This window comes from Urtica dioica, chromosome 9 (assembly GCF_054948205.1).
Source record: "Urtica dioica subsp. dioica isolate 48M chromosome 9, U.dioica_male_clone48M_v1_H2, whole genome shotgun sequence".
Classification (NCBI taxonomy): domain Eukaryota; kingdom Viridiplantae; phylum Streptophyta; class Magnoliopsida; order Rosales; family Urticaceae; genus Urtica; species Urtica dioica.
Genome location: NC_142764.1, coordinates 25,489,777 through 25,517,687, shown reverse-complemented (window position 1 = coordinate 25,517,687; position 27,911 = coordinate 25,489,777). Strand labels below are relative to the sequence as shown.

The following is a 27,911-nucleotide window of genomic DNA, read 5'->3' as shown; positions in this document are numbered from 1 at the left end:
TGGTTTTCCTCTTTACCAAGGTATTGCGATTTTACTTCGTTCGCGTTGATAGATCGGTTATGATTTTGCATATTTCTATGTTTTGCGATTCCGTTGTTTGGAAATAAGTGCACGCACTATACTCTGCCATTTAGTTTTCTTTTGTCGCTTATACTTTTATTGGATTTGGTGATTATCGCATATAAAGTATCAGTTTTGTGATAAAGGAGTTATGGAATATAGGGATCAGTGAGTGGATTGCAATTGTGTTTATGTGACATCTAGCATCTTTAACTGTTTTCCTTTTCGGCGTGTACATGACATTATGGTTTTGTTGTATATGTATTGGAAGTTTTATATTGTAATCTAGTGCTTATAGTTACTGATCCGTATATGACCCATAAGGTATTCATATAGTTAATATACATGGTAACTAAAATTCTGTATATAGCTATATTAATGCATATATATGTCAAATTTATTAAAATTTGCATAAATTCTTATATACACATATGCAAGTTTTGGTACTTCAAATTAATGGTAATTATATATAAATTTTGTTCATTATTCCTAATAAATAATTGAAACAAAAATGTCACCAAAGTGACTTCTCTTGTGTAGGTTATTTATGAAGAATTTTGGATGTTGTGTATGTGTTAATTTATGCGGATACTAGTCGGTACAAAGGAAGATTAGTGACTGGCCAAATTACATATACATATTTGTAATGATAAGCATGTAACAATAGTTAAGTTTTACTTGTGAATAATTGATCGATCCAAAGATAGATTAATTATTTGACAAGCCTTATTGTTAATGTTTGATCATTACAAATATCGTTAGCATATTAAAGTTAAATTTATGTGTATATGTGCTTATGTGATTGTATTGTTCTATTTCAACTGTTGCTACTATATCTGCTAATCTCAATTCGGTTCCGGTCCTTAATGGTAACAACTTTAAGGATTGGAAGGAGAACATGATGATTGTTCTTGGCTGCATGGATCTTAACTTATCGCTTAGAATGGATAAGCCGGCTTCTCTTACGGATGCTAGTTCCGCCGATGATAGGCGGATCTATGAGAAGTGGGACTGTTCTAACCAAATGAGTCTTATGATCATCAAGTGCGGCATACCTGAAGCTTTTAGGGGTGCGGTGTCTGAAGAGATCACCGATGCCAAAGATTTTCTAGCCGAAATCGAAAAGCGCTTTGAAAAGAGCGATAGGGCTGAAACGAGCACTCTTTTAAAGAAACTTATTTCAATGAAGTTCAAGGGCAATGAAAATATAAGGGAGTACATTATGGAAATGTCTCATATTGCTTCAAAGCTAAAATGACTCAAACTTGAGTTATCGGATAACTTGCTTGTCTACTTGGTCCTTCTATCTCTCCCTCCTAAATTCAGTCAATTTCAGGTAAGTTATAACTGCCAGAGAGAGAAATGGTCTCTCAACGAGCTCATTTCATTTTGTGTTCAAGAGGAGGATAGATTGAAGCAAGATAAGACTGAAAGTGCTCACTTGACAAACACCTCTAAAAGTAAGAATCTCAAGAGGAAAAATGAGGCTGCTAAAGATAAAGGTCCAGCACTAAAGAAACAAGCCCAAGAGGAGCTTCCAGAGGGTTGTTTCTTTTGCAAGAAGCATGGACACGAGAAGAAGGAATGTCCTAAGTATCGCATATGGCGTAAGAAGAAAGGTACATTCCTTGCTTTAGTCTGTTCTGAGGTTCATTTGACTTTAGTACCTAGAAACACTTGGTGGTTAGATTCTGGTGCTACTTCTAACATAAGTGTTTCGATGCAGGATAGCCTGAGCTACCGAAGGCCAAGTGATGCCGAGAGACGCATCTATGTTGGTGATGGCAAGTCGGTAGATGTGGAAGCAATTGGGCATTTTAGATTGTTATTAAGTACTGATTATTACTTGGATTTAATAGATACTTTTGTTGTACCATCGTTTAGACGGAATTTGGTTTCTGTTTCTTATTCGGACAAATTATGATATTGTTGTTCATTTCAAGACAGTGTGTTCAGTTTATCTATTAATTCTAAAGTTGTTGGGACCGGTTCACTTGTTATTTATGACAATCTTTATATGTTTGAAATTGTTGCTTCTTACAATGAAACCTTGAATGTGGAATCACATGGTACTAAGCGCAAATTAAGCAATGAGATTTCAAGTTCTTTATGGCACAAACGATTAGGTCACATTTCTAGAAATATAATTGAAAGGCCTCCGAAGGAATTTTAGATTAAATTAATTTTTCGGACTTTGATATTTGTGTTGCATGTATCAAAGGAAAATAGACTATAAAGAAGAAAATGGGTGCATTAAGGGAAACAGACGTCTTAGAGTTGATACATACGAACATTTGTGGACCATTTCCTACTCCTTCTTGGAATGGTCAACAATATTTTGTATCATTCATAGACGACTATTCAAGATATGCATACATTTTTCTTATTGATGAAAAGTCTCAAGTATTGGACGTGTTCAAAAAATTTAAAGCTGAAGTTGAAAACCAACTCAACAAAAGGATAAAGAAAGTCAAATCTGACCGTGGTGATGAATACTATGGTAGATATGATGGCTCAGGTGAACAACGTCCAGGACCCTTTGCCAGACACCTACATGAGTGTGGTATCATCCCACAGTACACTATGCCTGGGTCGCCCAGAATGAATGGTGTTGCTTAAAGACAAAACCGAACTCTTAAGGATATGGTAAGGAGTATGATTAGTCATTCAACCTTACCAGAATCACTCTGGGGAGAGGCACTCAAGAACGCAGCCTACCTTTTAAATAAGGTACCAACTAAAGCCCCTGTCAAAACACCTTATGAGCTTTGGACCGGGCGAAAACCTAGTTTAAGGCATTTCCATATTTGAGTTGTCCTGCTAAAGCAAGGCCTTATAGGGCGAGTGAAAAGAAATTGGATCTCAAAACAGTAAGCAGCTATTTTATTGGGTACCCTTAGCGATCAATGAGGTATAAGTTTTATGATCCTAAAGTTAAGACAATCTTTGAGACGGGAACTACAACGTTCTTTGAGGATATTGAGTTTGGTGGGAGAAATAAAGAAAAAGGTATTGTCTTTCAGGAGGAGTCGGATTCAACAATTCCTATTGAGAAAAGTTTGATTCCTATTTCAATTACTTTTGATAATGTTCAGGATTCCTTTCCTGTCATTGATCAAGAGCAACAAGACATTGTCATTCAACCACCTGAGGTACAAACTCTACAACCTCAAGATCAAGTGCCTTTGTGGCGATCCACTAGAGATTACATAGTTTTTCTTTTAGAAAATGAGGATGGTTGTGGTATGATGGAAGATGACCTTGTCAACTTCCAAAATGCCATGAATAATTCAAACTATGTAAAGTGGATTGAAGCGATGAATGAAGAGTACAAGTCTATGCAAGATAATAAAGTTTGGGAACTTGTCCCATTGCCTGAAGGAAAGAAACCTATTGGTTGCAAATGGATTTTTAAAACCAAAATGGATTCGAAGGGTAATGTTGAGAGGTATAAGGCTCGTCTTGTAGCTAAATGCTATACTCAAAAGGAAGGGATTGACTTTAAAGAGACTTTTTCTCCGGTTTCATAAAAGGACTCTTTTCAGACAATCATGGCGCTTGTTGCACATTTTGATATGGAATTCCATCAAATGGATGTCAAGACGGCGTTTCTCAATGGAGACATTGAAGAAACAATCTATATGGTGCAACTTGAAAACTTTGTGTTGGGAAACCCAAAGAAGATGGTTTGCAAATTGACAAAATACATTTATGGGCTAAAGCAAGCTTCTCGTCAATGGTACCACAAATTTCATCAAGTGATTCTCTCATATGGTATTGAGACGAATGATGTTGATGATTGTGTGTATCATAAGTTCAATGAAAGTGAACATATGTGCCTGGTTTTGTATGTCGATGATATACTACTTGCCACTAATGATAAATTCATGTTGCATGAAACTAAGAAATTTCTATCAAATCATTTTGAGATGAAAGATCTAGGTGATGCATCTTTTGTATTAGGAATCCAAATTTACCGAGATCGTTCTCAAGGTTTACTTGGATTATCATAAAAGAGCTACATCGATAAAGTGCTTAAAAGATTTGACATGTATGATTGTAAACCAGGAGACACCCCTGTCGGTAAATGAGACAAATTCAGTCTCGACCAATGCCCAAAAGGAATTCTTGAGATTCAGGCAATGGAAAAGATTCTCTATGCTTCGGCAGTTGAGAGTCTTATGTATTCTCAAGTTTGTACGCATCCGGATATTACATATATTGTTGGAGTTTTAGGCAGATACTTAAGCAATCCAGGTGTGGATCATTGGAAAGCAGCCAAACGGGTCATGAGGTACTTGAAAAGAACAAAAGATCACATGCTCACATATAGGAGGTCAGACCATTTGGAGATCATTGGTTATTTTGACTCCGATTTTGCGGGATGCTAAGATAGTAGGAGATCCAAATCAGGCTATGTCTATTTGTTGGGTGGTGGAGCTATATCATGGAAGAGTGCAAAACAGACTCTTATAACTTCATCCACCATGACAGCATAATTCGTAGCATATTATGAGGCATCCAACCATGGTATATGGCTGATGAATTTTGTCACGGGGATGCGTATTGTGGAAGGAATTGAAATGTCGCTTAAGTTATATTGTGACAATAAATCAGTCGTAATGTATTCTAATAACAACAGAAGCTCGACGAAGTCGAAACATATCGACACCAAGTTCTTAGTTGTTAAGGAAAGAGTGCAAAATGGACAGATTGACATAGAGCATTTAGGAACAAACTCCATGATAGCAGACTCTATTACAAAGGGTCTACCACCAAAGGTCTTTCACGAACACACTTCTCATATGGGTGTTGTAGAGCTTCATGATATCTAGTCCAACGGTGATGAATCGCTAGACTCGTCTGCACATATTAAAAACAAATAATTAGCTGTTTAGCCATCTAAAACACTAGCAATTTGGTTTTAGCCAACCTTCCGTTAATTTCCCGTAAATAGCCATCTTGCTTACGTGGCAGCTTATTAATTGAATTAGTTTTACCTTTTTGTCCTTACGCTAATTAGGCATTTTTAAAAAAAAAATTCAAATTAAATATTGAAACCGAATAGGGAAGTTTTCAAATTTGAAATTTGAATTTTGAGCAGATTTTGAAAGATATCAGCCATTAATTGTTATGTATTTGGAAATTAGTTTCTATTTTCATTGCAATTCATTAGGTAATTAATTTCGAATTAATTCTTCATTCATTGATATTATTTTGTCTTCCATATATTCATAATTTCCAGAATTTTCGTGCTCAGAAGATTTCCAGAATTTTTCAGTTTATTTACACGAATACACTGTAAATAGGCTTTGTATTTACAGTGAATATACTGTAAATAAGCTTCGTATTTACACGAATATACTGTAAATATGATTTCTATTTACACGAACATACTGTAAATAGGCTATCTATTTACACGAACATACTGTATTAAAAAAAAAAAAGCATAAGCTTCTCTCAGCAAGAAACCATAAACAAACCACGACATAAAAAATAAAAATTAAAAAACATAAAAAAAACGCTGAAATTCCTGAAATTCTCCGGTGTCTCTTCGTCGGCGGCGCGCTCGGCGGCTCGCGGCGGTCGCGCGCGGCGGCGCTCGGTATCAGCGGGATGGTGCGCGCGAGGAAGAGAAGCTTGAGCTCGGGCTGGTGCTGGTGGCCGCGCGCAGAAGAAAAGAAGGAGAAGAAGACGGCGGCGCTCGGTCTCAGCGGGATGGCGCGCGCGAGGAAGAGAAGCTCGGGCTCGGGCTGGTGCTGGTGGCCGCGCGCAGAAGAGAAAAAGGAGAAGAAGACGGCGGCACTCGGTCTCAGCGGGATGGCGCGCGCGAGGAAGAGAAGCTCGAGCTCGGACTGGTGCTAGTGGCTGCGCGCAGAAGAGAAGAAGGAGAAGAAGACGGCGGCGCTCCAAATTAGGGATTCGCGTGTGAGGCTTTGAGGAAGAAAAGTATCCAGCGGATTTCAATTCTTTATGTGGAGAGATAATGAGGAGGGGTTAGATATGCATTTATGAAGTTTTAAATGCTTCCTTGATTTGTGGGAGGTAGTTATTGTCGATTTTTTTTTTCATTTAAATTAATAGTCTGAAAATAATGGGCGGGAAATTGGTTTGAGTTATTTAAGGTCGTTCACGTCTTTTAACATGCGTAAATAGATTGCTGTGGCTATTAACAGAAAATTAACAGTAGGTTGGCTAAAACCAAAACCCTTATAACTTGTGTGGCTATATACCTATATAACCCTATTAAAAATATATATATGATTACAGAGGTATTTAAGTTATGATGAACCAAATTCCACCAACGTGCTCAAATTATTCTATTTGATGCAAGGAAAATGATTTGATTAACAAACCAAATAAGAAGTAGTCGAGGCTTTTGTTGTGGATGAATTCATAGACTAGAATCTTTTCTTCTTCTTCCAGGCAAAATCCAAAAAGCCTTGTTAGATTTCGGTGTTGAAGCTTAGCAACCAACAATACTTCGTTCATGAACTCATTTACGCCTTCCAAAGAGGATCTCAAGAGCCGCTTCACCGCTATTTCTTTCCCGTCAGAAAGCACACCCTGTGAATATCATAACTCCATTAATTAATTTAGCTTAGAGAAATGTTGGAATCAAAGGCCTCATCCTAAACACAGTATCTGTGAAAATAATTAAGTTCTTAAGCAATGTAATTGTGTTTGTATCCAACGTTCTGTTATCTCGTTGAGATACTTTGACAACATTAATACTCATGTGTTAGCACACAAGAGTAAATGCTCCCACAAAAAGAATGTTATAACCTTGTAAACTGTGCCGAATCCACCTTCGCCTATCTTATTTTCATCGGAAAAGTTGTTCGTAGCCGCTTGAAGTCTTGCTAAGTCATATCGCAGAGACTCTGCTGTAGTGATCTCATCACCAGCTGCAAAATCGCAGCAAACACAACCCATAAAATTCCAATAATAGGTAGCAAAGATATATGCAGATATACAGACAAGGGTGATGCCACAACAAGCCCCCTGATTTTTTTTTTTTTTTGGTAATTAGAGAATTTAAATGCAAATAACTACCTAATAAATTGAACTATGTAGTGCTTAAGGTTATGAATTTAAAATTAAATATTGGCTACCTAATATATTAGTAATTTTTTGCATTTCTATTAAAAATTCAGTTAAAAAAAGCTTTTAAATGAAAACATACTCTGGTAATATAAATTTATTAGCCAAAAAAGCTCTAGAGTGTGTTGGATATTGCTTTATATAAATCTATTTTCATCTTAATCTTCAAAAAATTACAAATGCTTAAGGTCAAACGTCGTTCTTAAAAAAAAAAAAAAAATTCCCCAAGCAAAAATCATGTCTTCCACCATGTAGACAGAGATATACAGTTCAAACATGTTGAAACATTTACCATTTTGATCACTTTGGACTGCGTTGGAACTAATCAGCCCTCCTCTCTTCTGCCAATAACAACATCCTATTGAAATTGCCAGAGACAGTGCGACAATCGGAACAGAAATAGCGATTATTACTGTTCTACTTGTCCAAGCACTATCATTTGATCCTGAAAGAAAGGCACACACTTAATTCAGATTCCACAATTGTATATTTACACATCTCTGAACAGTAATAAAACCCAATATATATATATATATATATATATATATATATATATTTATATATATATGTATGTATATGAATCGACCTCTAGATTCCGTCGGAGGTGGTGCAGAAGGAAGAATCACACCGGTGCCGGAGTTGGTACATCCGTGGGTTTGATCTTGGTGTAAAACAAGTACGTCTCGAATCTGACATAACAGCTTGGGTATAAAACACGAGCGCCTTGTTTCGAGGCACTGAACTTTGGAAGCTGAGAAACAGCGCTTCTCAGGCAGGTCCCACAGTCCACGCTGGTAATATCGGGAGTGCACTGAGCAAGGCTATACAAGTTCTGGAACGCCGAGAAGTTGGCCTCTCGCGTAGCGAACCTGTCAGTTTCATTCTCCGCCGCCGCCGCCACTTCTCTCGTCGTGTCGCTGACCAGCTCATTAAGCGTGCCTTCCGGATCGGACATGTAGTTCATGTTGAACAAGTAGAAACCCGGCGACTGCATCATTGTGCCGAAGAACGAAGTGTTTGAGTACTGCAACATGCAATCGTATTACCATACAATGGCTTCTATCCCGTTCGGACAGTGAGTATCGCTGACCTCTCTGGCCGCAGTTGCCACGCAGCCCCGGCAGTCTCGAGGGAGGAGATCGCCTTGGCACATAAAGGAGCCATAAATAGTGTCTCGACTTTGGCCCACGGTGGTGTTATAGTACGGGCGTCGAATTGAGTTGTACATGTTCATCTCTTCTTTTAAGGGTTCATCATTGACCTCTTTTAGGTTTGTACATGTTTATCTTAAATATATATATATATATATTTTAAATTTTTATTAGAATGGATTTAATTTGACAAACCTACTATTCTTCTCAAATTATTAAATATAGTCCTTGTACGTTCGACACACATTCTTGCAAATATTTTCCTTTTTTGAAACAATACGTGAGTGAGTGCGCGGAGTGAATTTTGCAACATTGTCAGAGATCAGTAAGCATGACGTGACATGACCATCTTGGCAAAACGACTAACGTCGACGACATGCTTGCCTAGAGTTGGCAGAGGAGAGAGAAGAAAGAAGGAGATTGCGGTTTGATTCATAGGTGCTGTTGGGACTGAACGTGATATTCCGGCATTGTTTTGCCAGGTACTCGGCCTCGGTTTTAATTGATAAAAAAACGATTATGGCCAGATAATAGATTGCGGTGATCATGATTTTATGGAAGGAGGGATTACTCTTCATTTTGTATTTGCCAAACTTTTTTAATTTTGGGTTTAAGAAACCTTATTTTGGCTTATAGGATAGCTGGTTTTGCAGTGAGCAATTAATAAATATGATCGTGGTACGTTTGGAGTGTCAAAGGGAGCAGAAGACGACCAAGAGTCAACAGACAAATGTTGAAATTTCTTTGCGCAAGTCATCAACAGTTTGGGAATTAATTAGGAAATAAATTGGTGGACCTCTGGAGGAAATGGAAAGAAAATGTTGAAATTTATTTTCTCCTTCCTAGATATATGTTTAATCTTTGACAATACAATATCTCTTCACTGACTTTATAATAGACGGGCTTCATACTTCAATATTTAACATATACAGCGTAGTAATAAAAAAAGAAAGATAATAACTTATAAACCGCCAAACATGTCGTATTGAAAGTAATAAAACACCAGCTTCTATGAATCACCTGGGGAGCTATGTGAGTACAACTTATATTTTAGAGTTTGGTCTTTTCATATATAGAACAAATAGTAATGACATGGAACTAACTATATACAGGCTTGGAAGCTTTGGAACGAAGGAACGCCGTTGAAATTATTGGATCCGATGCTTGTGGATTCGTACTCTGAAGATTAAGTCATGATATGCATAAACGTCGGTTTGCTGTGCCTTCCGGAAGATCCAGAAGATAGGCCGACGATGAAGACAATAGTTCTCATGCTCAACAGTGACTCTGTCACATTGGGAGTTCCTGAAAAGCCGGCCTTCTACAACAGAACGGAGGGCGATATGGAAGCCTCGATATCCGAATTATACCCTCGTTAGTTGGTAAATAATATTCTCATATATGTGTTCTGTGACTTGCCGAAGCTTTTGACAATGCTTTCTTTAAACTTAATTATATGATATATATATATATATATATATATATATATATATATACACACACATATACATAATACATATATAGAGGTGACGACCGAAAACGGGAAAACGATCCAGATACATAAAGCTAATCAATATTTTACATGAATGATGACCGAACGGTAGTTCATAAAATATATTCCAAGATTATCCTCACCTTCCAGTTATTTAAAAATAAGGATCACTATATTAAGGTGTCTTAGGCACTCACTTATTTTCATTTTCAGTAAGTACTATTGAATGGTTACTCATAAAATGTTTTACATTCAAAACAACATTTTGTGGGCCTTTCTAGGAGGAAAAAAAGGCCACTACCTGGGATAGGTTTCACTGAGAGAAATTTCATTAATAGAGCACAAATCACTCTGAGGTTTTTCTGCGCTAGACTGGATATGGGCCATAGTTTCAATTGAACTTGCACGAGGGAAAAACGCTGGCTGCTTCGGTAATGGGAGTGAGATAGAGAAGCTACTCAGCATGACAACTATGGTCGCCATTGAGGGTCTATCGGCCGGATCTTCCTGAATGCAGAGCAAACCGATGTGAATACACCGCGTGACTTCATTCGCTGTATATGAGTCTCCGAGACGCGGATCTACCAAGTCAAGTGGTGTTCCATTCCTCCAACTTTTCCAAGTCTACAAACAAAAAAATAAGAGAATGAACAAATTACCTTGAGGTTTCTATATATTATTATGAGAATATTGTTAGCTTACAAAGCTGAAAAGATCTTCCGCTGAAATTTCCGAGTCGTGAAATCTGGTGCACTTCTTTCCAGTGACAATCTCGATTATCAGTACACCGAAACTATATACATCAGACTTCACAGAGAATTGCCCGTAAAACGCATACTCAGGTGACATATAACCGCTGTAATAATATCAAAACGTTAAGAAACAGGAACTCCAAAGAGTTTTATAGTTAAGGAGAATTATGATTACTCACTATGTTCCAATGATCCGATTGGTGCTACCATGAGTCTCATCAACTCCACATAGCCTAGCCGTTCCGAAATCTGATATTTTCGCATTCATTTGTTCGTCTAGTAGTATATTGCTAACTTTGAGATCGCGATGAATAATCCTAAGCCTAGAATCTTCGTGGAGATAGAGAATCCCTCGAGCTATTCCACCAATTATCTTGAACCGTCTTGACCAATCTAATGTGATGAATCGCTAGACTCGTCTGCACATATCAAGAAAATTCTATGGGTTACAGAGGCATTTAAGCTATTATTTTTAATTATTTTCAGTGATAATTTTAAATAGCGATGAACCAAATTCCACCAACATTGCTCACATTTATCTATTTGATGCAAGAAATAAAATTCTGATAGAAGAAGAGTAACAAACCAAATAAGAAGTAGTCAAGGCTTTTGTTGCGGACGAATTCATAGACTAGAATCTTTTCTTCTTCTTCCAGGCAAAATCCAAAAAGCCTTGTTAGATTTCGGTGTTGAAGCTTAGCGACCAACAATACTTCGTTCTTGAACTCATTTACGCCTTCCAAAGAGGATCTCAAGAGCCGCTTCACCGCTATCTCTTTCCCATCAGAAAGCACACCCTATGAATATTATAATCCATTCTGTAATTCGTCTTACACAGTATTGGTGAAAACAATTAAGTTCTTAAACACTGTAACTATTTTTGTATCCAAGGTTCTCTTATCTCGTTGAGATACTTTCATAATGTCAATATTTTTGTGTTAACACATATATATGAGTAAAAGCTCGCACAAAAAGAATGTTATAACCTTGTAAACTGTGCCGAATCCACCTTCGCCTATCTTGTTTTCATCGGAAAAGTTGTTCGTAGCCGCTTGAAGTCTTGCTAAGTCATATCGCAGAGACTCTGCTGTAGTAGTGATCTCATTATCACCTGCAAAATCATAGCAAACACAATCCATAAACTTCCAATAATAGGTATAGCAAGATATATATTTATATATATGTGCAGATATACAGTTCAACACGTTGAAACATTTACCATTCTGATTACTGTTTACCGCGTTATAATTAACCAGCCCTCCTCTCTTCCGCCAATAACAATATCCTATTAAAATCGCCAGCGACAGTACGACAATCGGAACAGAAATAGCGATTATTACGGTTCTGCTTGTCCAAGTATTATCATTTGATCCTGCAAGAAAGGCACAACTAATTCAGATTCCACATTCATGCACATATCTGAACAGTAACAAAATCGACCTCTCGATTCCACTGAAGGCTGTGGAGGAGAAGAAGGGAGAATCTCAGGCACGGGGCTCGGTACCACCGCAGGCTCGGTCTTTGTGTAAAACAAGTACGTCTCGAATCTGACGTAACAGCTCGGGCTTAAAACACGACCGCCTTGTTTTCCGGCGCAGCAAGTTCGGAGCTGAGAAACAGCGCTGCTCAGGCAGATCCCACAGTCCATGCTGCTGATATCGGGGGTGCACTGAGCGAGGCTGTACAAGCTCTGGAACGCCGAGAAGTTGGCTTCGCGGGTAGCGAACCTGTCGCTTTCGCTTGAAGCCGCTGACACCGCTTCCCTCATCGTGTCGCCGACCAGACCATTAAACGTTCCTCCGGGGTCGGTTATGTTATTCCGGTTCCACAAGTAGAAAAGCGGCGATTGCCTCATTGTGCCGAAGAACGAAGTGTTTGAGTACTGCAACATGCAATCATCGTACCACACAATGGCTTCTACGCTTTTGGGGCAGTAAAGATCGGTGACCTCTCTGGCCGCGGTTGCCACGCAGCCCCGGCAGTCCCGAGGGACGAGATCACCGCGGCACAGAAAGGAGCCGTAAATGGTGTCGCGGCTTTGACCCACGGTTGTGTTGTAGTATGAGCCGTTGAGCTGAGTTGTGTTGGAAGAGAGGGAAGAGAAAAGGAGTTTGAGGTTGGATTCGTATCTACTGTTGGGAGTGAACGTGGTGTTCGGACGACAGGAATGTGCCCGATAGTCGGCTTCGGATTTTGTCGATAAGAAAACGATGATGGCCAGAGAATAGATTGCTACATTGATGGTAAATGTATGGAAAGAGGGATTGATTTTCATCTTGGACTTTGTCAAAACCTTTGCCTTTTGGTTTCATAGAGCCTTATTTGTGGCTTATTTGCTCATATAGCTTGTTCTGTAGCTCGAGACTTACGAAAATGCTATTTAAATTTAAATCTAAATGTTGGAGTGTTTAAAGGGGGAAGAAGGAGACCAAGTCATATACGTCTAGTAATGAACAAGAAAGTAAATTTGGCGGGCCCTGTGGAAAAAAAATGGAAAGGACAATGTTGACATTTGCTTTTCTATTTCCTCAAACGACCGTTTCAAGTTTTTTTGACAAGTACACGATCTCTCCATTTACTTTTATATTAGACTGGCTTCATACTTCAATATCTAACACCCTAATTAAAAGAAACATATACACCATCAAAATTATCTTACCAAAATTAAAAAATATATCTCATTCGTAACAGAGACACTAGATCTCGGATGTTTCAAGGCCGAATACCTTCGTTCAGGCACTCAAAACGGCACTTTTCAAAAAAAAAATTTACCAGTTTTTGTCCTTCTATTTTTGGCTAATTTCAAATTTGTTACTTTTATATTTGAATATTTCTTGGTTTTATTTGGGTTTAATTTTCTTTATTCGTTTCCGTTTTATATTGTAATTTGGGGTCTCAATACCTTTTAATTACAAACGCTATTTTTTCTCAATTTTTGAATAAATAACAAACCAAAAACTAATTGGTCTCCCTAATGCGTTTTTTTCCATATTCCCTATGACTCTAGCCTATGCCGCATATTTACATTCGGACAATGTATCAAGGTTTGCAAAATATGCGCCAAACCTTTGACTATTTTCATGAAAGAATTCTATTTGATTGTTATTAAGAATGATTTTCCGGAGACTAATTAAGTGGGTTTCATGTTTAGATCCAAGACATCCTCAACGTGTTGAAGCCGGTGATGAAATCTGAAGCACATTCATGGGTCATGTCCATCAAGAAGCAACAATATTGCCGTCAACTTCTCGGAAGCTCCATCGACGTCTCACCTTAAGCCCCGATAAAAACAATTCTACGATTTCAAAAACACTCTGCTCCATCCCCGAACCCTAACCCACGCTCAATTCTCATCGAAATTTTTGATGTATCGTATGTTGGGAACCGGGTAACCGTCACGCCAACTTCCCGAGGATATCGAAGAAGTAATTAATGACACTCCTTGGTCGTACATGTTGCATCTTCCTGACCCCAGAGTGATACACACGACTACAAAAGTTTTTTTTACTAGACCTCATTTTGTACCATGAACTATCAACCATCAAGCACTATTGTCTCGGAGATTGCTTCAAATTACATACTTTATCTTCATCTGCAACTTGACGAATACTTGTAGTTGAGCCATTGAGATTTTCTCCTTAAAATTTAAATGAAGAATCGAATTCTCTTTATATTCATTTGCTCTAACTTTAAATCATATTGATTAACTATAGAAAAGTAAAAGGATGTGTGTTTCACCACCACATGGGAGTAAATCTCGTTGAAGTCAAAAAATAATAATGGTTACTCCGACTTAGGTTTGAAGCCAATTGTCGGAAGCATGCACAAAACGTGCGATTATCGAAACTTAGTGTTAGTTTCACTTCGACTTAGGTTTGAGGTGTTCCATGTACTAATGTGTTTTTCTCCTGTATTGATGGGTTTTTACCCAATTTTAATGGAAAATCCGTGACTTTCAAAAAAAAAAATAATGGTTAAGCCCATTGTAAATAGTGGTTAGCTTTGGTAAATAGTGAATAGTACACTGACTCATAGATTTCACATAGATAATGTATTCATATTAAGATAAATAAATTTTCGAAAAATAATCATGAAAAATGAAGCAAAACTAAACGAGAAAAATAAATTGTTCATAAAAATACTAAAAAAATGTTTCCAATCAAAATCTGAGAATAGATTAAAAAAAGTTGATTAAAAAAAGGGGATTTTTCCTATTTATGACCAAAAAATACCATTATTTCAAGGGTAATATAGCTAAATAGTCTCCCATATTTAGACAGTTTTGGATTTAGCCAACATTTGGTTAATTTTGTGTTAATAGCCAGCCCAATTTATTTACATATATAAAAATACCAAAATAACCTCCCAACCGTTCCCGCCCATTAACATGCTGAAAATAAAACATTTAATACAAAATATTATGATATAACCGCCCATTAATGTCATTAAGATCATTAATTAAGATCATTAAGAAAGAAGAAAGAATAAAGAGAGCCAAGAACAGCCCGTGCTCAACCACGCCCACGAACCCCGAAATCTCCCGCCCCGCCGCTCCGGCGTCCCTGATCGGCGTCTGAAAATACAGATCCACAATGTAATTCGAATTGTCGGTGACGTACGGCTTTCCGTCGGGCTCAACTCTGAGCTTAGCCTAACAGCCTTGCTCTTTGAACAGATCTTGAAGCCGCAGCAGATTGTACTTCCCAGCAGAACTGAACCACCTCCACAGGCATCGCCAATACGCTCCCTCCGAGCCCCGCCACGAGCTTGGTCTCCGCCACAATCCTCTCCGACGCTGCCTCCATCATCTTCTCCCTGAGGAGAGCGCCGCCGCGGCCCTTGACGAGGTTCAGGTCGGGATCGACCTAGTCGGCGCCGTCGATGGCGAGGTCGAGGCGGGGATGGTTGTCGAGGACGGAGAGCGGGATTCCGAGCGATCTGGCTTGCTCCTCCGTGCGCTTCGAGGTCGGGACGCCGATTATGTCCGAGAGCTCGCCGGAGAATAGGAGGGCGCCGAGCTTGGCGACAACGAATGCGGCGGTGGAGCCTGTTCCGAGGCCGAGGATCATGCCGGACTTGACGTACTCGACGGCCTTGTCGGCGGCGAGCCTTTTGAGGTCGTCTTGGGTCGTCCAGGTGCGCAGGCTAAGGCGGAGCGACGGCGGCGAGAGGATTGAGATTGAACTGGATGCCATTTTCCCTGTTTTGTGTCCCTGTGAGAGAGGAGTTGAGTTTTTTTTTTTAAATACAGTATGTTCGTGTAAATAGATAGCCTATTTACAGTATGTTCGTGTAAATAGAAATCATATTTACAGTATATTCGTGTAAATATGAAGCTTATTTACAGTATATTCACTGTAAATACAAAGTCTATTTACAGTGTGTTCGTGGAAATAAACTGAAAAATTCTGAAAATATTTTGAGCACGAAAATTCTGGAAATTATGAATATATGGAAGACAAAATAATATCAATGAATGAAGAATTAATTCGAAATTAATTACCTAATGAATTGCAACGAAAATAGAAACTAATTACCTAAAGTCAACGTTGAAAATTTCCAAATACATAACAATTAATGGCTGATATCTTTCAAAATCTGCTCAAAATTCAAATTTCAAATTTGAAAACTTCCCTATTCGGTTTCAATATTTAATTTGATTTTTTTTTAAAAAAGCCTAATTAAAATAGCGTAAGGACAAAAAGGTAAAACTAAATCAATTAATAAGTTGCCACGTAAGCAAGATGGCTATTTACGGGAAATTAACGAAAGGTTGGCTAAAACCAAATTGCTAGTGTTTTAGATGGCTAAACAGCTAATTATTTGTTATTTCAACTATATTTATTTTTCGAAAAAAAGTCACAAATAAGACCTCGTCAGAAGAGATATTATTTTTTCTCCCTTTTACCCTCACTTTGCCGAATAGTTATGACAATTGAATCGAGAACTAAACAAAGAAAAGACAGCGAAAAGAAGAAAAAAAAACATTATATAATTTCAACGATAGTCAAACGTTAGATGTGATCAATCGGGGCTTTTGACCGGACCAAATCCAATCTCTTGCATCGTACGGACCTTCGATTTTGATGACGTCTCCAAACGTAGCGAAGACTCTCTAGAGAGACTCATTCTCGATGACCCGGGCGAGCCCTCTGATGAAGCATATATACTCAAAATCTGCACTGATCTGAATGCCGCCGCCGAGATTGGTCCGGCCACTCCGTGCTTCCACTCCGGGTGTGATTCAGAGTTCTGTGAGCAAGAAAAATGTAGATCTACGAGAGAGAGAGAGAGAGAGAGAGAGAGAGAGAGAGAGAGAGAGAGTATACGTTAACTATTGATATGAAATAAATAATTGTAATATCTCATATTAAAAAACGCATAAACATTTCAAAATCCATTTTATAATCAAAATTTGAAGGAAGGGCAATCCAAGAAAACAAAAAAATCCACATGATGCCATGTCATGTGTATAGTTATTTACCTAAAATTTACTAAAGGTTGGCTAAACAACAAATCGTAAGTCTAAGTGGCTTAGTTACCTAATTATCTGGTTTTTTTTATTTAATTATACAATCTGTTACTATACACGTGGAAAGAAAGAATTGATATTTCAAATCAAAAATTAGTATTCGAACAAGCATAATGCCACTTCATAATTTTTGGCTATTTTTTAAACATTTTAAAACGTTAGTTAGTTTGCAATTTAGTTTGCAATTTCAACTAGGAGTTTGTTCCAAGGATTTTAATCCATGTATTTTTTTTTTCTTTCGTTTCTGTGTGTTCAGTATCTCTTTTTAATTATATTTTGTTTCATTATTCCGTTTTCTTTGGTTCTAGTTTTTCCATAGTATTCTTAAATTTATTGTCGTTTTAGGATTTTATGATCAATTCCAAAATTATGATAGGCTTTTTTATACGATTTATGTTGTTAACAATTATTACAACTTACAAAAAAATTATGATTTTACAAAGCAGTTTGTAAAGAAATATCAGATTTATATAATCAGTGTAAAAATTAATATCACGTGTCAATTAAAATTCGTACAACAGTAACTTATTCATAGAAATTGAATTGATTTATCGAATTAAAACTCAAACAGAAGATGGGTTTGAGGCCACTCCTACCTTCGGAAACCTGAGAAAAAGGGGAGTGAAGGGGTTGTTTGGTAGTTAACTCAAAAATTTTTTGTTTTCTATTTTCTAATTTTTGTAGTTGTACTGAAAAATTATTTTTCAGTTGTTTTCAAAAAGCTGTTTGGCACAGTTTTCATTTTTGTTTTTAAGAAAGTGAAAAAAATGAAAAAAGTGTTTGGTATAGTTTTCATTTTTGTTTTTGAAAGAATGAAAAGAGAAGATGAGGAGAAGGAGGAGAGAAGAGAAGAATTTTTTTTCCAAAAACACTTTTTATTTATTTTCAGTTTTATTTACTTTTTTACAAAACAACTTCAAAATTTTTTGAAATTTTTTTCCAAAAACTTAAACCAAACATGTTTTCAATTTTTTTTTTCAATTTTTTCCACCCAAAAACTAAAAAATTGTTTTTGAGAGGAATAACAAACACACCCGAAATGTCTGCCTTTCTGCGGGTTTTGTGGTGCCTTGCCAGAAGACTCGTTGCACGCCATCTGGGAATGCGACCGTGCGCAGGCGATCTGGCGGAGTTCTCTTCTTATGCGATGGGTAGAAAAGTCTGGCCCGATGTCGTTCAAAGAGGCGTGTCTCCGAGCGGCCTCATGTCTATCCACTTCGAACTTGGAATTGTTTTGTGGGCTTATCTGGGCTTCCTGGTCCGACCGTAATTTGAGGCTTTTTTAGTACACACTGAGAAAGCTCCAGAGGCTTGGGTCAGCGATGTGGCATGTTGGCTGAACAGCTTCAAGGAATACGCTAGGAAGACGGAGCTGAGACTTGAAGGGGGCCCGAGACGCCCGTCGTTTTGGGTCCGGCCGACTGCAGGTGAGCTGAAGCTCAATGTGGATGCGGCGTGGAAAGAGCGCACGCGCCGTGGAGCTGCGGGTGGAGTAATTCGAGACCACAATGGCGAGGTGGTGGGGGTTATGGCTATTAACCTGGTCGGCGTGGATTCAGCTTTGACCGCGGAGTGTCTGGCCATCCGGGAAGGGTTACGTTTTGCGACGGAGAGGGGCTGGCGTTTAGCGGCCGTGGAGACCGATTGCCTGCGCGCCATGCAGTTGATTGCTGGAAGGCAGACTTTGGGGCGCCAAGGCCCGATGATCACCGACATTCTGATGGAGTTGAACGCCCTTGGAGGACCTGCTCGCTGTTTTTGGGTCCCTAGAAAATGTAACGAAGCTGCGAACTTTATTGCTACTTATTTTTTGAATTCGCCTCCGTGCGATAGTTGGTTGTTGTCCTGCCCTGCGTGGCTCCTTCCCACTATCGCGGATGATATTAAGGCCTCCAGGCTGGTTTAATGGCAGTTCGTTTCTTCTCTCTCAAAAAAAAAAAAAAAAAAAAAACTCAAACAGCAGATACGGTCAACAAAAATCTTCGGCGGCGAACGTACCCAAAAAATGAATAAAAAAGAAGAATAAAGAAATCACTTCAGATAAATATCGAACAAAAAGGTTTGGATACTGTGGCTGTTTGCTTTACATCAGACTTTGTCCTGCTCACTATAGTCTTTGCTTTGTATAAAGGTCGAACAAAAGTAGTGTTTGAGAATTAGGGTCCTGAAATTCACTGTGTCTGCTTATTTTTGTTTAAGGAGATGAGAAATTAGTAAGGAAAAAAAAGAGATTTAATGTAAATTTAGTTGGAAAAATACACTTCAAACTTTTTTAGGATTGCAAAATGACCCTTGTTTCGTGATTTTCAATAAAATAGTAAAAAAAAAAAACAAATCCATCATCTTATATAACCTTGTGAATTTTGACTCTAAAATAAACAAAAAAACCCTTAGCACTTATTTTTTGGGATTTCATTTAATAGGCGTTTTGATTTATTTTTCCTCTCTCTCTCTCTCTCTCATACACACACGGTCATGACAAACACGACAGAGGCGAAGAGAGACGCATAGAGACAAAGGTTCTTTCCAAAGGATTTGTTGGCCATCAACGAGTCAAACAGAGTTAGGAAGAATGTCATTTCATGCCAATAAACCACCACTAACAATTATAAACAATTTTATATATGTTTGTACTCTTTATTCGTAGTCTATTTTTTCGTTCATTGATTTTAATGTTTTGAAATAGTTATAAACAATTATTTTAAATATTTGTGTTATTCATTTCATATATAAGAAAAAGAATTTGTTGGTATTTGTTTTAATTTATACGTTTGATATGAACCATTATAAAAAGCTACAAATAGTTAAATTAATGTGTGCTCTTGCGACTTTATTAATAGACTTATTGATATCGACCTAACGCGAAAAATTTAGTGAATGAAAAGAAAAGATATTTCAATATCAAGTTATTTCTGAGTTTTTATATCAAAGATTTAACGATATAAGCCACATAAACATAAGCGTTTGTGTTTTAGTCAACATTTTGTAAATTTTTCGTAAATAGCAAAAAACTATTGTAAATATTTCGTAAATAGTCATATTTACTAGAAATTTACTCTGCGTTTTTTATTATTTTGATAGCGTAAATAGATTTACGTGGTTATTTACAAAAAAATAACGAAACATTGACTATTTCAAAATTTTTAACGTTTCATAGTCACTAGATAGCCGGTGGACCTTTTTTATATTATATTTTCTAAAAAAGATTCTCAAAAAGACGGACCTCTTGCTATTTTATATATTTTGTATTTTATTTCTTGTTTTGTGTTTTCTTTATATTTTGATTATGATTCATTAATGAAGTTTTTTTTTGTAATTTTATGTAACAGCTTGCGACTATTTTATGATATAAATGAACATTGGCTATTTGTTACATATTATGTTTTTTTTTTTTTCGGCAATTAGTTACCTGCCCATTCAAAGAAAAATCGATATTATCAATAGATTGTTGTAGAAATTTCATACTAAATGTGAGACCCAGCTCCATATGACTAGTATTAATTGAAACGCGTCATATGAATAATTATCATTAATTGGAAAACAGAGAATTAAACTAGGGCTTTAGAATAAAGGAAAAGTAGAACTTAAAGGAAAGTAACATGGCTGGAGAATTGCCCAACGAACTTAAATACATCGTCCGTCCTTATCCCAGCAAAATTATCATATACACACACAATTTTTATACATATATACGCCGCTACTATTACGGCATAATATCCGATAAAGAAAACAGCCACGATATATACAATCTGTTTAGATGATTTATCTACTGTGATAGAGCGCCTTGATTATCAGTAGGACCACAGTGACAATCATTGAAGTGGGAAATGAGACCCACACCACAGTGTGTAAATGAGCATGTGTTTATATATTGGTTGAGACTTTTCACTTAATACCAATTGGTTTTGAATTTGATTTCCATAACAATGACATAATAAGTCTTCGAAATCTGTGACCACGTCAACTTGCGAACACAGATACACGAATGAGAACCTTTAAAGATCACGATGATAAGTCTACAAACGCATCTTCTCGGAAAGACAGGAAACTCAGAAGATTATAACACAAGAGACCCATTCCTTTATAAAATAAAATAAAAATATATATAAGGCAGCTATATATAATCCCAAAGATCTTCAGGTTTTTAAACAATGCAGCCAAAAAAAAAAAAAAAAAAAAAAACTTTTTAAGAAAAAAAACAAAACCACAATGAGTTCCTCCATCAGAAATGTCCGAGCTGTGTTACTCGTCCCTATTTTGATCACGCTCACGCTCGCTTTATTTCTTCCCAAATATGTTGCCCAAGACTGCACGGACACCGCAGATTTCTGCTGGAACTGTTCTTCCATCGGAGACTTCACCGCCGGCAGCGTCTACGAGAAAAACCTCAACACCCTCTTATTCTCCACAATCATTAAATCCGGCCAGAACGACATTGACTTTTTCCGCAACGCTTCCTCCGGTCAACCTACGGACGAAGTCAACGCGATCGGGCTCTGCAGAGGAGACGTCAATGCCTCCATTTGCGCGACTTGTCTAAACGAGACGAGTCGAAAGGTGTTGCAGCGGTGCCCGAAGAATAAAGAGGCGATCTTGTGGGGCATGCTTTGCATGATCCGATACTCAAGCCGGCCTATTTTCTCCATCAAATTAGACGAGCCGCGACAGGTCTTGGAGAACCCGAAAACTGTTCCTGATAACTCAACGTTCAAGGAGGCTTTGACGCCTCTACTCAATGACCTGGTCGAGAAAGCCGCGTCGAGTGCCACCAAGTTCGCCTTCAATAGCGCGGCATTGCCGAACGGCGATCACGTGCACGCTCTGCTCCAGTGTACTCCCGACTTGAGCCAGACCGATTGCAATGCCTGCTTGAACGACTCCGCCTCAAAAATTCCGGAAGGAAAACTAGGCGGACGAGTTCTCAAGCCCAGCTGTACTCTCAGATTCGAGACCGGAGAGCCTTTCTACAACAACACGGAATCCACAACGCCTCAGTCAACATCTTGCTCCCAGAACTCCGACTTCTGTTGGAGTTGCTACGGCCTCCCAGACGAGACCAACTCAAACAGCGTCTACGCCAGAAACCTCGGAGATATACTATCATCGATCACCTCTATAAAGAACCGAAACCCTTACGGGTTCTACAATGTCTCCTCGGCGGACGGTGCAGACAGAGTCAGCGTCATCGCGATGTGCAGAGGAGATCTCTCGCCCGAGATTTGCCAGGAATGCGTTCACAATTCCAGCCAGAGACTCATCTCCGATGCCAATCAGTACTGCATGAACAGGAAAAGGGCAATCGCGTGGGACGAGCGCTGCATGGTTCGGTTCTCGAACGAATCGATATTCTCGGCGATGCAAGGCGAGCCGAGAAAACATCCATCGAACCCGAACAAAGTGATCCAACCGGAGTCTTTCAAGGCCGCGCTCGACCCTCTGCTAGCTAAACTGACCGCGGCAGCCGCTTCGGGAGATTCACGGAGGAAATACGATTCGGGACGGGCTGATGTGGATGGGTACGATGGGATATACGCGTTCGCGCAGTGCACTCCCGATCTCGACAAACAGAAATGCAGCGAGTGTCTTCAAGATTCTGTTACGGAGATGCAACAGTGTTGCGAAGGAGCTCAAGGCGTGAAGCTTCTCAGACCAAGCTGCGTTTTGAGGTACGAGGTTACGAAGTTCTTCGAACAAACCACTGATCTGACTGCTGTATCGTTTCCACTCGAAGGGCCGCCTAGTTCCCCGCCGCCCCCACCGCCAGGTGTGTAATGTCAGAAGCTAGTCATTGATCATAATAGCCAACATTTTGAAGGACAATAATCAAGTACTAATTAAATCGAAATAAGACATATAAGATCAAAAATCAGTTGTATGATAACAATTAGGAGATCCATTTATTTCTTATCAGATAAAATGGACGACACCACAAGGAATATTATTATTGGAGTTGCTGTTTCAGTCAGTGTGGCCGTCCTGCTTTGCATGTTCATTATCATAAGGAGGAGGAGAACTCATGTCAAGCTCCAAAGTAAGCCGAGAAAAAACTAATTGTTTTTGGTGTCGCATTTAAACCTGAAACTGGTTGACATTCCATTTTTGTAACATGTTTCTTATTTGGTTTACAAGGCCAATACGATGAAATAACGGGGGCAGAGTCTTTGCAGTACGATTTGGGCACAATACGAGCTGCTACAGAGGATTTTTCTGAAGAAAACAAGCTTGGACGCGGTGGATTTGGTGATGTTTACCGGGTATGAATGAAGCCATTGTATAGTAAACTAAAAATAAAAAACAAAACTATAGTCATTGTTTTGAGGTGTTCACTACAACTAATTTTCGTACGTTTTCAGGGTAAGCTATCAAACGGCCAACTTATTGCTGTGAAAAGGCTTTCGAAAACTTCCGACCAAGGCGACAAGGAGTTCAAGAATGAAGTGAAGTTGCTTGCTAAGCTGCAACACCGGAATCTAGTCAGACTTCTTGGTTTCTGCTTGCATGAAAAGGAAACACTTCTAATTTATGAATATATTCCGAATTCAAGTCTCGATAAATACATATTTAGTACGTCTCAACGCCATCTTTTACTTTTGCCTTTTTTTTTAATTAGTTAAGACTGAACCTGACTCAAATAAACCTGCTCTGAATCTGTATGAACTGGAATATGCAGATCCAACAAAACGCGCGCTCTTGGATTGGGATCGCCGCTATAAAATCATCAAAGGCATCGCTCGTGGGCTTCTTTACATTCACGAAGACTCTCGTCTCAAGATCGTCCACTGTGATTTGAAAGCTGGGAACGTACTGTTGGGTGATGAAATGAACCCCAAGATCTCGGATTTCGGAATGGCGAGATTGTTTGCTTTGGATGAAACTCAGGGGAAGACAAAGAAAGCTGCAGGGACCTAGTAAGCACAATTCTCATCTATTCCGAACAAAGTTTTTTTTTTTTTTTTATCGAATATTAATTTTTTGTTCCTTTATCTCAATTTAGCGGATACATGGCACCGGAATACGTAATTCAAGGGCACTTCTCTGTCAAGTCCGACGTATTTAGCTTCGGAGTACTACTCCTGGAGATAATAAACGGGCAAAAGAACGGAAATTTCCGACATGATGATGAAGATCAAGGCCATCTCTTGACCTATGTGGGTGTAGCTATGAAATCCAAATAGAAGCGCTATTTAACCATCAAAGTTTTCATGTACATAATATATATAGCTTGAATTTTACAGGCATGGAAGTATTGGAGCGATGGGACTGCGTCAACTCTAATCGATCCGCTAATGCGGATCGGGTCTGGAACAGATGAGATAATGAAATGCATACACATAGGGCTTTTGTGCGTCCAAGAAAATATATCAGACCGACCCACCATGGATTTGGTGGTTCACATGCTCCACAGCCGGTCCCACGACACTCTCGCTGTACCTGCAAAGCCTGGATTCTTCATGGGAAGCAGCGCTATCATTCCACGTCAAAATCAATCTCACACCGACTCTACTCGAGCCTCGGTAGATGAGGCTACAATTACTGAAATACACCCCCGTTAGTACCGTCTCAAACATAGCAGTTTTTATTTTCCTGATTATTTTATTTGAATTCATTGCTGATACTGGTTGCGCATACCATTTCATTTTCTTTAACCTAATAACTTTGTATATTTTGTCCAGTTGTTTTTATAATTCAAGTGATTTTTCTTATTCTTTCTTTGCAGGTGCCTAGTCATCTAGAATTTCAAAACAAGATGCCCCTGATTATCAAACGGTGTTCCAAAAACAGCCATACATGTATATATGTGTGGTGTTTATCATATTAACATGGTGTTGGATTCGAATGAGTCTTACTTGAGTAGCATATGTAAAAGGAAAAAAGCTTTGTTCAAGAGGGATTTCTTTCGGTATTGACAACATGTACCTTTTTTTTTCTCCATTAGTTCATAGCAATTTGCCATAATTTTAAGGTAATGTATTCTTAATATATTAAGACGAACAAAACAAGACAACGCAATATTTGGATTTTAGTGGTTTCTGTCCAGCTCTGTACATGTTTTGTTCTGTAGAAGAATTAGATCATGTTTTGACTGATTTTTTAATCAGCTCTGTGCTTGTTTTTCTCCTCTTAATTTTATAGCAGCAATAAAAACTTGATAAAAAGCAAAGACTACAGATAAAGACAACGAATGTAAGGAAATAAAGCCAAGAATAACGTAAAGTTCACGACTCGCAAAACGGCCTAGACTACAACCAGAAACTGCTTCTATGTGAGAACAACTCGACTTCACAACCATCTTTAAGTTCTAAATGAAATTGCTTTAACATAGATTGATCGAAGCATTTTAACAAACAGGTGTCGTGCGATGCAGCATCCTAAATTTTTCTTGTGCAGTAGTTGATGAGAGATTTATATATGCTATTAAAGGGGGAAAAAAACACACACACACTTGCTCATCATCACTTCAGATAGTGGTGGAAAATCTCTTGCGACGCCACCAGAGCAAACACATGCCAATACTACACAAATATATTAACGTCGCTTAGAAAACGTAGGTAAAAAAAAAACATCGCTTTTTTACAAGTCATTAAAAAATTCAACATTACTTTTTTTTTTTTTTAAAAGCGACGATTTTATTGGCCACCTCCGCGCCACGTAGGTAAACGTTATTTAAAACACGAGGATGGTGGCCCGCGTTGCCGTGGGATATCCCATATGACAATACCATTTAAATTTTTCTTTTTCTTTTTTCACGCTTATAAATAATATTTTGGGAAATGAAATCAGCGCGTCGGAGCAAAATGTGTGTTAATCGGGCGTGTGATGTGGAGTAGGCTAAAATTTTGTGATAAAATCATTCATTAATAATTAAGCAAATTACTCCCAAAAAATTAGATTAATTATCCGGTTTGTAAACAACTAGCCACTTGAGGAGAGAAGTTTTAAAATAATAGCTCAACTATTAGTTTATTAGAGAAATAGCCCAAATTATTTTGAGTTTCCAAAATTGTCCTTTACCCCCAATTTTATTTACAATTCGTACCACTTCTTCTTCTTCGTCTTCTACGCATCAAATCCCTCTTCTTCGTCTTCTACGCATCAAATCCCTCTTCATTCCTCTTCCCTCGCAAGGTCGCCGATCGCTCACATCTTCTCGTTGTACTCGAACACCGGCGATTTCCCCTGGAAGCTGTCCTCGCAGCCGCGCTGAGCATACTGTTCGCCGTCCCATCGTCGCGCCGCGAGATCGCCTCCGACGCGCTCCGGAGATTATCGATCGTGTCGCCGTAGCTATCCTTGCACTGCGCCAGCGCCGCCGCCTTCTCCTCGTCCGTCGACTTCGCCGCCGCCATCGCTACCGCGGCGTGGTGCGATGCTGCCTTGATCACCGTCGCGAGGAGCGACGGATCCTCCCGGAACTCGACTCGCCACCGCACCACCGCGCCTTTCTCGAGCCTCAGGTCGCCGGAGGGAAGCTCCATCTCCAGATCGCGGACGCGGTCGAACCTCCAGAGGATCTGCGACGGCGAGTTCTGCGGCGGAAGAAGAAGAGAAGATGCAAGGAGGGAGAAATAACTTATTTTGGAAATAAGATTTACTGTCGTAGTTACTGTTAGATTAACTAATAAGTAAATTATATTTACTGTCGTATTTACTGTTAGATTAACTAATAAGTAAATCGTATTTACCGTTAGATTAACTAATTCTCAACTCTGATAATTTTCCAATTATGGTAAATAAGATTTACTGTCGTTCTTCTTATGGTAAATAAGATTTACTTTTGTTCTTGTTACGGTAAAAAAGATTTACTTTTATTCTTGTTATGGTAAATAATATTTACTATTGTTCTTGTTACGGTAAATAAGATTTACTGTCGTTCTTGTTACAACAAATATTATTTACTGTAGTTTTTGTTATTGTTAATTAGATTTACTAATTTTTTTGTTATGGACGATATTATTTACTATGATAGTTAATAATATTAACCTAAGGGTACTATTGGAATATTAGAATGTTGTCATGATAAATTGGCTATTTTCCTAAATATGTTAATAGTTGGGTTATAATTTTAAAGTAGGGGTGTTGTTTTACTCTCAAATATCATTAAGTCTACAGATAAATAGTTATATGAAATATTGAAATTTGTAATATAGTTAACGTTTCGTAAATTTTAGGTAACGGATCACGTGAAACTATTTACGCTAGCAAAAAGACCAAAAAAATTCAATAAAAATTCCCTCTCATGAATTTTGCATCAAATTATCTAATTAGAAACCTTTTATTTCGAGCAATAATGGATTGCAAACTATTGTATTTCTCTTTAATGCATTACTATTAGATTTCTTCTCCTGGTTTGGGAAATGGCCAGATCTACTACTCAATTCAATGATTTGAACCAAAATATAGAGTTTCTTGTTTTGGACAATTTTAGTAGTTGCTTAAGTGAGCAAGTACATATTTTCCCTTCTTCTTCATTCTTCACGTTATCTTCTTCTTCTTCTCTCCTCACCCGTGCGACATTGGAGAGCAAACAGAGCAAGGAAAAAAAAAATTCCAGACCACATCATCCAAGCTCTCTTCCCGGCCGGCCACCCAAAATCATCACCACCACCTTTCCTCGCTTTCCTTCTTCCTTTCCTATTCCCGCGCGCCACCACCGAGTCTCCTCCATCGCGCGACTCACAGCCACCGATCCTCTACCGCGCGCGCGCCGGCCGAGAGAAGGGAGAACGCCGCTGCCGCCGAGGCCCAGCTTGGACGCGCACCTCAACCACTCCGATCATCTTCTCCTTGCTTAGCTCTCTCGCGTGGATCGCTGCCAAGGA

At 38.5% G+C, this 27,911-nt stretch overlaps 3 protein-coding genes and 2 pseudogenes across 3 annotated transcripts; 2 read left to right on the top strand and 3 right to left on the bottom strand.

Moving 5' to 3' along the window:
• Window positions 1–889: 889 nt before the first annotated feature.
• Window positions 890–1,815, top strand: LOC149386196 (uncharacterized; annotated as a pseudogene).
• Window positions 1,816–4,891: 3,076 nt separating this feature from the next.
• On the bottom strand, window positions 4,892–8,328 carry LOC149386195 (cysteine-rich receptor-like protein kinase 10). Its single transcript, XM_089626490.1, has 7 exons — window positions 8,239–8,328; window positions 7,882–8,188; window positions 7,751–7,825; window positions 7,457–7,609; window positions 6,847–6,968; window positions 6,417–6,627; window positions 4,892–4,923 (listed from the first exon to the last, which is right to left on the bottom strand). The coding sequence occupies exons 1-7, from the start codon at window positions 8,326–8,328 to the stop codon at window positions 4,892–4,894; spliced, it is 990 nt and encodes a 329-aa protein (XP_089482616.1).
• Window positions 8,329–9,846: 1,518 nt separating this feature from the next.
• Window positions 9,847–12,916, bottom strand: LOC149386194 (cysteine-rich receptor-like protein kinase 10). The gene is made up of 8 exons (XM_089626489.1): window positions 12,000–12,916; window positions 11,779–11,931; window positions 11,546–11,670; window positions 11,146–11,356; window positions 11,070–11,098; window positions 10,739–10,968; window positions 10,510–10,663; window positions 9,847–10,431 (listed from the first exon to the last, which is right to left on the bottom strand). The coding sequence occupies exons 1-8, from the start codon at window positions 12,832–12,834 to the stop codon at window positions 10,105–10,107; spliced, it is 2,064 nt and encodes a 687-aa protein (XP_089482615.1). The 5' UTR covers window positions 12,835–12,916; the 3' UTR covers window positions 9,847–10,104.
• A 2,048-nt stretch (window positions 12,917–14,964) lies between these two features.
• On the bottom strand, window positions 14,965–15,726 carry LOC149386193 (putative ribose-5-phosphate isomerase 3, chloroplastic pseudogene; annotated as a pseudogene).
• Window positions 15,727–21,226: 5,500 nt separating this feature from the next.
• On the top strand, window positions 21,227–25,178 carry LOC149386192 (cysteine-rich receptor-like protein kinase 19). The gene is made up of 8 exons (XM_089627590.1): window positions 21,227–22,855; window positions 23,003–23,122; window positions 23,221–23,345; window positions 23,445–23,655; window positions 23,762–23,999; window positions 24,086–24,239; window positions 24,327–24,639; window positions 24,809–25,178. The coding sequence occupies exons 1-8, from the start codon at window positions 21,301–21,303 to the stop codon at window positions 24,814–24,816; spliced, it is 2,724 nt and encodes a 907-aa protein (XP_089483716.1). The 5' UTR covers window positions 21,227–21,300; the 3' UTR covers window positions 24,817–25,178.
• The last annotated feature ends 2,733 nt before the right edge of the window (window positions 25,179–27,911 follow it).

What these genes read in the sequence shown, in the direction of transcription:
- LOC149386192 (XM_089627590.1), top strand. Translation starts at nt 21,301, where the DNA reads ATGAGTTCCTCCATCAGAAATGTCCGAGCTGTGTTACTCGTCCCTATT. An exon ending in CCCGCCGCCCCCACCGCCAG is followed by an intron (nt 22,856 to 23,002) that starts GTGTGTAATGTC and finishes ATTTCTTATCAG; the next exon opens with ATAAAATGGACGACACCACA. An exon ending in GATTTGGTGATGTTTACCGG is followed by an intron (nt 23,346 to 23,444) that starts GTATGAATGAAG and finishes GTACGTTTTCAG; the next exon opens with GGTAAGCTATCAAACGGCCA.
- LOC149386195 (XM_089626490.1), bottom strand. Translation starts at nt 8,328, where the DNA reads ATGGCTCCTTTATGTGCCAAGGCGATCTCCTCCCTCGAGACTGCCGGG. An exon ending in AGAGGTCAGCGATACTCACT is followed by an intron (nt 8,189 to 8,238) that starts GTCCGAACGGGA and finishes TGCATGTTGCAG; the next exon opens with TACTCAAACACTTCGTTCTT. An exon ending in AGTCCAAAGTGATCAAAATG is followed by an intron (nt 6,969 to 7,456) that starts GTAAATGTTTCA and finishes GCGATTTTGCAG; the next exon opens with CTGGTGATGAGATCACTACA.
- LOC149386194 (XM_089626489.1), bottom strand. Translation starts at nt 12,834, where the DNA reads ATGAAAATCAATCCCTCTTTCCATACATTTACCATCAATGTAGCAATC. An exon ending in GGTAAACAGTAATCAGAATG is followed by an intron (nt 11,671 to 11,778) that starts GTAAATGTTTCA and finishes ATGATTTTGCAG; the next exon opens with GTGATAATGAGATCACTACT. An exon ending in CGGAAGATCTTTTCAGCTTT is followed by an intron (nt 10,432 to 10,509) that starts GTAAGCTAACAA and finishes TTTTGTTTGTAG; the next exon opens with ACTTGGAAAAGTTGGAGGAA.